General features: G+C 43.7%; 1 protein-coding gene across 7 annotated transcripts; it reads left to right on the plus strand.

Moving 5' to 3' along the window:
- On the plus strand, positions 1-8,087 carry RNF6 (ring finger protein 6). Of its 7 annotated transcripts, none has more exons than XM_040543945.1 (5): positions 41-126; positions 876-957; positions 3,640-3,852; positions 4,421-4,528; positions 5,224-8,087. In XM_040543945.1, exons 3-5 carry the CDS (start codon positions 3,660-3,662, stop codon positions 6,960-6,962), a joined length of 2,040 nt encoding a protein of 679 aa, XP_040399879.1. In that variant the 5' UTR covers positions 41-126; positions 876-957; positions 3,640-3,659; the 3' UTR covers positions 6,963-8,087. The 7 variants fall into 7 exon arrangements, with proteins under 7 accessions (XP_040399876.1, XP_040399879.1, XP_040399882.1 ...); XM_040543946.1 differs by lacking the exon at positions 41-126 and adding an exon at positions 608-698; XM_040543942.1 differs by lacking the exon at positions 876-957 and having other exon boundaries at positions 1-126.
- Positions 8,088-9,526: the final 1,439 nt, after the last annotated feature.

Genomic DNA, 9,526 nt, shown 5'->3' on the forward strand with positions numbered 1-9,526 from the left:
GCATGCGCGGGGCGGCGCTGGGCGGAGGGGGGCCGGGCCGGTGCCGCTCGGAACCTGCGCGTCGCGGCTGCCGGCAGCCGCCCGGACCGCAATCGGGGCTGGAGCGCGCCGCCCGCACACCGACGGGTCGGTTGTGGGGGGGGGGGAGGGAGTTTTATTTTTTTCCCCTGTGTTTGAGTATTTTTTCCTCATTTTCTTTCCCGGCCGGGAGCGGGGCCGGGCTGTGAGGGCTGCCCGGCCGCAGGCAGCCCCGGCACCCCCCTGGCCGGGCCCTGCTTGACAGCGCTGAAGGGAGGCGGCCGGCCCGGCCCGGCGGCCGTTAGCGGCGGTTGGTGGCGGTTGGCGGCGGTCGGCGGCGGTTGGGGCCCGGCCGCGGGAGCGGGGAGGGGGGGTTGGAGCGCGGGGGGAGGGGGCGCAGCGGCAGGGCCCGCGGCCTACCGCGCCCCGCCGCCATTGGCCGGCGGCCGGCAGGCGGCCTGCTGATTGGCCGCGGGAGGTGTCAATCACCGCGTGCGGCGCCTCCCCTCCCCCAGGCGGCCGGGCTGGGGGTCGCCGCCCGCGGCCCCCCTGCGGCACCGACCGGGAGGGGGGGGGGGGGGGGGGGGTCGGGGGTCGGGGGCTGCTCGGTGCCTCACGGCGCTGCCGCTTTGTCTGTGTGTCCGTCCGTCCGTCCTTCCCCCGGCCTCACGCAGGGGCTGGTGGGTCCTCTCTCTCTCTCTCTCTCTTTTTTTTTTTTTTTTTTTTTTTTTTTTTTTTTTTTTTTTTTTTTGTTCCAATTCGGTGAGATCATCTCGCCCGGAGGCTGAAGTGTGACAGAAATGCTAAGTAGTGCCGCCGGTTCCCTCGTCTAAACGCGCTTGTCGTCTTGCTTGCAGCCGGTAGCCTTTCGGGAAATGGATGCCCGAGGGAGGTGGGGACAGGAACCCGCGGAAGGGGGCCAAAACCTGAAAGCCTAAGGTATATGTAGCTTAGATAAAAACGAACGTGTATCTTAGCGAGTGTGCTGAAGTAGCTGTCAGTTAAGGAGTAAAAGAGTTAGTCTTAGGCTAAAAATTCTACCAAACGTGAACTGTTGCAGTGTGACACCTGTTTCTTTGCAATGCAAGAGTAATCCCGAGTGATAAATGCCTTTCAATTTCACGTTTTTACACCTTACTACTGAGAACCCTTCAGCTCTTCAATACTCTTAAGTATCTTGAGTGCCAGAGCATTTCATTTTGGTGCTCTTGATACCCTAAAATATTTCAAGGGCCAAAGCACTTCGTTTTGATGTTTGATAATAATAACTATGGGTAGTAGCTGCCATGCAAACAGATGGGACAACTGAACACTTCACACTTCTTATCGTTTCTAAGTGACTCATTTAAAGAGTGTGACTAATCGCCCTACCATACAGTTGTCAACAAAACAGTATTTTTTTTCTACCACCCACAAAAACCGAGGAAGAGGTTTCCAGGTTTTGTATGGACGCAAAATGAAAAGTGAAGAGTCTCTTTTGAGCAACAGGTGGAATGCAGATTGAGGGAGATGGCACGCGATGGACTTTTCATCTCTGGAACTTATTTGAGAGTTTTTCTGTGCAGCACACGGTGATACATCCAGGAAGTCAGTTAACTTATGGTCGTGGCAGGGCAAACAGTAGCACTTACTGTCAGACTTTCATCTAAATAACAGCTTTAAATGAATTTTATCTGTCCTCTTCCCCTTTTCTGTTTATCTCAAGTGGTAAGTCATCAAGAGCAGAGGCGCTTTCTTTAATATTCAGTGCAGTATGGGTTGGGCATTTTCATGACAACGGCCGAGTGTTGGTGCCATCAGGATGATGATAATGCCATAACCTTGTGCTGAGTGGAGGGAGGAGACAATTGCATTTGCTTTGAGGAAACCACGGTAATAAGAGCTGGCTGAGAAATTGGTGTTTCAAACTGTGAGAGGAGAAGTGACCTGATTTGAATGTAGCCATGAACAGAAGCCAGCGATTACTTAGCTTGTGAGGTTGAGCAAAGAGAGAGATAGTAAGTTAACAGCCCCCACAAATATCAAAATAGAAAAGGTCTTCAAAGGGAGGTACTCAGAGTTAACTTTAAGTTAAATGAGTTAAGGAGCTAGGAGAGAAGCATTGCGTACTTTGGAGTGCAGTATTGGATGCAGGAGAGAGCTGAATGACGAGTCTGGTTGGGAAGGGATGTTTGCAAGCGCAGTTACCTGCGGTGGGGGGAAAAGTAGCATATGGGATGGAAAATGAGGAGACGAAGGATGCATCAGAATGGATCCACAAGAGAACATAAGCAAGGTATATTAAATGTATGCCAGTGTCTGCTCTTGGCAAATACATTTCCTGATTCTTTGTATCTGTTGGCAGCATGGATAAAGATTTACTCTGTATTGAATGTACGTGTAATAGTTGGTTCGGTCTGTTTGTTGGCTCGTGAGTTTTCCTGGGAAGACTAATTACTGAGTGGGAGTGTGCTGAGAATGCTGTTCTGTGTTTCCCCATTTAATGCTCGGAGGGAGTTGGTTATGTTGGTCAACTGACACCTCCCCCCCAAAAACAAACAAACAAACAAGTATGTAACCAATAACTTCCTCTCTGCAGTAAACAGAATGGTGCTATCTGGTGAGTCTTTTGGCCAGGTGACCTCTTTAGGAGTGGTCTGCTCTGTCAGTTGTCTACCTCAGCAGGTGTTACAGGTGACTTTGTAAAAATGTGAAGTCGTGTTGAAAGGATGAAGCTTTGCTCTCTATTCTTTTAAACTGAATGCTGAAGAACAGGTATTCTTTAGGTATTTCTTGATTGGCCTAGGATTGAGTCATAAGCAGAGAGAGCAGGTGGTAGCACAGCAATCAAGAGGGATGATGCCTCTTCCTGCTCATGGGAGGCCTTCTGAGGGCATGGCCCCACTGGTTCAGTGTTCGTAAAGTGAAGGAGATCTGTGGGTAAGCATAGCCTTCGTTCTCCTACACCAGCTTTCTGGAGACGTGTATTCCTTTGTTAGCTAATCCTCGGATTAAAGATGGCAAGGTACAAGTAATGTCACAATGTCAAAAGAATAATTTCTTTCAAAAATCTATCCGTAGGCTTTGTGCTAAGGGAGTGGTGGTACCGACTGAGATAATGCTGTAGTCTCACGAGCTTATCAGTAAACATTTCAAGTAGAAGATAGTCTTCTCAAAAGCAGTAACTGTGGTCATCAGAAGTTGCACTGAGTAATTACAGAACAGTGTTTTCAGTGGTATTTTAGCCTCTAAAATACTACACGCTGCTGTTGTATTTCCCTCAGGAGAGGGGAAACAGATCGTTACCCTTTAATACCCTTTAATTTCCTATAATATCCTTACTTAGCTAAAAATAAATTTGTCTCTGCTATTGTATTTTAAAGTTGGTGTACCAACAGGTGTGTCTTTTCGATAGGGCAAAGGGACTTCTAGCTGTCTTTGTGCAAGTTAGAAGCAAAATACTTGCATGATAAACTACACCAGTGAGCTGACTTGGCAAAGAACATAGCTTGATTCATCTTAATCATCTTTAGCTATTTATTAGTAAACTAACTTAATTGAAAACGCTGGGAACTTCTAAAAGTAAATTAGGTAAATTCCTACCTCAATTATTGTGCAGTCTAACCTTACGATTTCGTTCAGGACAACCTGGCATTCGCATTATGGATCGCTCTCGGCACCGTGCAGGGAACGGCAATGAGCAGGCGTCTTCACGAGAGCACAGTTACGGCGAAGATGAGAGACAACGACAGCGGGAGCGCCTCAGCAGGGAGGAAGCCTATTACCAGTTCATCAATGAGCTCAACGAAGAAGACTACAGGCTGATGAGAGACCGCAACCTGCTCGGCACCCCTGGTAAGATGGGGATGCCCTCAGCAGAGAAGTTGTCATGTGAAGTAATGCTGCTGTTGGCAGGCACCGCACGTGGTTGTACACCTTCAGTAGCCTGACAGCTGCTGTTCCACTGGAAAGGGGGAAAAAAATCTTACATTTCTGTTTAAAATTAATGATAGCCAATAAAAGTTAACTTAAATAGATACCAAAGCTGGAAGAAAAATAGATCTTTCTCAAGCACTACACTTCTGTATATTGGTGATATCCAAACCCAAATAATTAACTTCTGCTGAACTAAAGTAGCTGTTCATCTGTGCAGTTTTTTGGGCTTCTGAGTCGCTGGAAGCCAGCATGCTCTTGACAACACATTCAGGATCCACACACCTCCCCTCCCTCGTACTTTCTTCCTCTGTTATCTGTTTACCTGTATTCCAATTTCACGCTGGTGCTCTGTTTTTAAATTTAATTAATTTTACCTAGTTTCTGAAGATTTTTCTTCAAGACAGAAAACACTGTTACTTCTTCATGGCTGTGTTGAGCCAATAAGTGTCTTATCTGACAGCATTATCAAAATGTAAATTTTTTTCAGGGGAAATAACAGCAGAAGAGTTGCAGCAACGTTTGGAGGGGGCTAAGGAGCGTCTGGCATCGCAGGCTGATCTGGAAAACAGAGAAGGTGAAGGTAGAGCTGTTGGAGGTAAACAGACTTCGTTTGTATGTTTACGTAGTACGTGATGCATAAATACTGTTCTATACAGATATTTAAGAGAAATGCTGACCAATTTCAGTACCGGCCATTTCATGTCTTTTTACCCATTTTGCCTCAGCAAAATGTTCTTCAATTAAGAGAGATTTTGTGATGATGGAAAATGAACTTAGAATCAATTCTCATGAAATATTTCCACGTGAGCCACAGATTGCTTTCTCCTCTTTTTCTGGTTTGCCTTTGGTAGTAAATCTAAGAGCACAGAAATAATTTTCACTTGTAATTCTTAAAAGGTTTTATTGTATGTTAGAGGAGTTAGAACAGAAAAGAAGTTAACAGGAGAACTGTTAACCTCCGTGCTGATTTTAGTTCTGTTTCTGTTTGTTTTAACAGTGAGGTTGGTATTATGTCTTCACTTCCCAACAATATAGGCTTAATCATTTGGCCAATTTGTCAGATTTAGGAAAGGAATAGTCAGCTCAGGGGGGAGGGGGAATATACCAAATTACTAACACACATTTATGCAGCATATTTTCAGCAGAATGATATTAGCCATAGAAAGGTGGCTGTCCTGCTAGTATAACGTTGCTGAAGTCAGGGCTCAGTAAGCATAGAAGATTTGGAATGTGTCATTGTGCGCTGAGCGCGCAGTTGTATGAACGTTTGCAATTCTTTCTTTCCCTCAGATTCTGACGTTCTCGGAGAAAACTCAAATGGAGATTCTTTGCTGGAATGGCTGAACACGTTTCGTCGCACAGGCAACGCCACTCGCAGTGGACAGAGTGGGAACCAAACCTGGAGAGCTGTGAGTCGAACAAATCCAAACAGTGGGGAATTTAGATTTAGTCTTGAAATCAACATAAATCATGAGCACAACAGTTTTGAAACTGCTGGTGAAGAGTACGTGGGTATAGATAGTAGCAGGATGTATTTAGAAAGAAGACATCAAAGAGCTGTCAGTCCCGTAACCACACGAACGAGGAGCAGGACCGCGAGAGAGGCCAACAGCGAGACTTCAGGCACTGCGAGGACCAGGTCTTTAAGAAGTTCTGTGGCGCAGAGCTCTGAAGCAGCCTCGCACCCAGTCTCAGGGAGGCTCAGGAGTAGAACGAGGGAGTTGGCAGGCCTTCACCAAACAAGTGCTACACGTAATAATTCTGCAGCTGCTGGCGAGCAGAGAGAAATGCCAGAAAGAGGTACTTCTGCAGGAGTCACAAGAGGCAGATCTAGAACTAATGTTCGGATGAATTCAAACCAAAGACTGGAAATTCTGCGGTTGAGGTCTACTCTGAGTAGTCGAAGCCGCTCTCCACTGCAAAGGCAAGGTGATGCTGCTCGTTCTGAGGAACACGGGCAGAGGCAGGATAGAAATACACAGCCAGCCACCAGAACCAGAAGACAAACAGCACAGCTTTCTATGCAGCCTGCCGAAGAACAAGCAAGAGGTGCTGCTCAGACTCCTCAGGTTTCCAGTGCAGCCCCATCCTTGGGAATAACTTCAGAGGAGGAGGAGGAATCTAGTAGGCCGGTAGCTGCTGTTAGAAGGCATCCAACGATTACACTAGATCTTCAGGTGAGAAGAATTCGGCCTGGAGAAAACAGAGACCGGGACAGTATTGCTAGTAGAACTCGTTCTAGAGTAGGAATGGCAGAAAACACAGTTACCTTTGAAAGTGACAGTGGGGGATTTCGGCGCACGATATCGCGATCAGAACGTGCGGGTATTCGAACCTACGTTAGCACTATACGGATACCTCTTCGCCGGATTTCAGAAACGGGGCTTGGTGAACCTTCATCGGTGGCCCTTCGATCGATCCTTAGACAGATTATGACCGGTTTTGGAGAACTGAGTTCTTTAATGGAAACTGAATCTAACTCAGAAATGCAAAGAGGCGGCCATCACTTAGCAGATGTACACGCAGAGCAGAATAACTCCAGTTCAGCCAACAATAGCAGTGATCCAAGTGAGTTTTCTTCTAGGAATGGGCACACGGCAGAAGGTGGCAGTGAAACAGACGGACAGAGTGATGATGTTCAACACTATGGCCGCAGTAATGAAAATCAAGAAAGCAGACAGTCTCAAGATGCTAACAACCTAGTGGAAAATGGAACGCTGCCCATTCTTCGTCTTGCCCACTTCTTCCTGCTGAATGAAGATGACGAAGATGAGCGTTTAAGAGGTTTAACCAAAGAGCAGATTGACAATCTTTCCACCAGGAATTATGGGGATATTCACACTGAAGACGAAATAAGTAAAACGTGTAGTGTTTGCATTAACGAATACGTAACAGGAAATAAGCTAAGGCAGTTACCTTGCATGCATGAGTTTCATATTCATTGTATTGATCGCTGGCTTTCTGAAAACTCCACTTGCCCGATTTGTCGGCAGCCTGTTTTGGGGTCTAATGCCACAGACAACGGCTAAAATGATTTATACTGCTCAGTATTGAAGGGTTTATTTCTGCTCTATTTATAATGAGCCAGATCAAATGAGTTGACTTGCATAGGGGTCCATTTGTTTGGGGAGTTTTGTTAGGTTTCTTTAAAAATAATAGGAAACTTGTCTAAATCTAGCAATGTAAATACTATTTTTCTCCAAGTGCAGATCTAGGAGTACACATAGAACCAAATGATATCGGTAAAGTTTATATTTTTTTAGGTAATTTTGTTAAGCTAAGCACTTTTGTAAATACAGAAATGCAATAGTTAATCAGTCCTGCTTAACGTATGTTTTTTTTAACAGTGTAATGGACTCACTTTATTTAGATGACAAATTGTTTCACACAGACCTACCACTGTGTTGAAAAATTAGAGTCTAAATAGCCATCCATTAGCTTTTTGTTCTAAGAACAATTTCTTTTACAGAGAGTCTCTTGCTGGATATGTTTGCTAAAGATATTTAAGTTACTTGAAGTGCTCATTTTAATATACAGTATATTTTTTTTAACATTGAAATATCCTTTCCAAAAACTTGCCAATTTGGTTCTATTTAAAATTTTTATGGCAATTTTTGCATGTGGTTTTACACAATGCTTAACGCTGACAAGTTCATATTCAAAAGTGGAGGGGTTAGTGACATTATAAAATGTACATAATTAAATGCTGTCTTTGACAATCGCCGTCTTTTCAGTACAGACAGCAGTCAAATCAATGACAATTCCAAGAGGGTGTGTCTTACTCAACATGATATTTGCTCAAGGAATAAATGAGCACTGGGGATGTCATTTTACTCTTCCAAATTACTCAATATTCATGTTTTTTTTTTGACTGCCTTAGTTTAAAGAGGGAAATAATTCCTTAACCATTATATTGTCTACAATATGCATGTTTTGTGCATCCTACTCAGAAAAACAAAACAAAGGCTTGAAGTGTTTTTGTACAGAATTTTAAGGTACATATATTACTAGTCCTCCTAAAACATGTCTGAGGACCAAATGGCAAAAGACACTAAAAAGGACAAAATAAGCTTCCCTTAAAGTTCCCAGATTACTGTATAATTAGATATTAAACTTTATACCAATAACTTATAAAGAAATAAAGTTGCAAAGTAAATAATTGAGGCTTTGTGTGAATTACTCTTGAGCCATATCCTGTAGATTGATAGCAAGACTTAGTCCATAACAAGGCGGTGGACTGCCTTGACAAGACACATTTCAGTTACAACATCCGGTCATGACAACGTTGAAGGGAAACGGTACAATCCTGTCTTAAGCTATGTCCTTTTCAGTTTTGCACGTGAAAAGCTTGTGTTAGAAGTCCCACAGATTGGAGGTGCTTTTTTATTCCTAAAAGTAGTTCTAAGAAATTTCTTCGAGATTTAGATAAGCTTAAGGATATTGGTAAGATCTCTTCTGATGTGATTTGGACTGCTAATTATTACTAACGTTAACACCTTTCTTGAGTGCCTCCTTAGCAATATTAAAAAGTGAGGAGACTGAAATGTTATTACCAGAACTACCTTTTTTTTTCCTGTTATTCCTGCTACAGTGTCTAAATGCATGGATGCCTTCTGCTACTTCCTTTTCTCTCTATGGTTTTCTTTTATATTTGATAGCTCCCTCACTCAAGTCCCATGTTTGTAGAAACCTGCCTTCGACTTGCTGTTGCCTTGCTGATTGGTTCTTTCAAAGTCATTTTGAAGTTAAATCCCTTATTGTGGGGAATATATATAAATACAGCTTTTTTTTTTTTTAACTAACTAGTTGGAATTTTGCTTACCTGCTCACTAATGCCCTAAAGGCTAGAGGGAGGATGCTCATGGCTTCTTTCATTAAGATGAGATTTTATTGTGTAATGGTAAGAGCAAGATTTCTGATAGAGTTCAAGACAGGATACCTGTAACTGAGCTACAGGTGGGGAATATTCAAAAGTACGGTTAGTTTTCCTTAGAAATCATGGGCTACTGGATAGAAAGGATGAAGTCTTCCATGGTATATTGCTGTCTTCCTGCACATGAGCTGTCTAGTATTTACCCTTGACCTCATTTGAATGGGTGTCATTTGCTCATCACCTTCCTTCCCCAGCCAATTGTGTGGATAGGACCAAATAAAGCCTCAGCGGTTCAGTTTGGTATTGGCTTCTGTTGCTGGTGCTGCTGTGACGTTCCTTCAGTTCTCCACTCCCACCCCCAAATACTGTTTTACCTTCTCAGTGGTTTGTGGGTTCCTCGATCCAAGCCATCTGTCTCTTTAAGGGCTTGCTTTGTTAATTTATTTTCCATGCAATTCCTAGCAGTTTTCAAACCCATCTGTGTTCTTGATCCCTGCAGCTTCCCATTGCAGAGTTAGAGTTTCTTTTGTGAGAAGTTTTTTTGTTTTATACCTTTAACTATTTAAGATTCCTAGGTCTTGTATTTTAAGATGCGACATGACCATAAATAACATCTCCCTATTCGTTTTGCTAGTTGGAATTTTATAGATGTCTGCTTTATCCCCTTCTCTACTGTTATTTGTTTTTAACTTAGGAGTCCTAATTCATCTCTTTCTACAT

The sequence above is a fragment of the Cygnus olor genome, chromosome 1 (assembly GCF_009769625.2).
Source record: "Cygnus olor isolate bCygOlo1 chromosome 1, bCygOlo1.pri.v2, whole genome shotgun sequence".
Lineage (NCBI taxonomy): Eukaryota > Metazoa > Chordata > Aves > Anseriformes > Anatidae > Cygnus > Cygnus olor.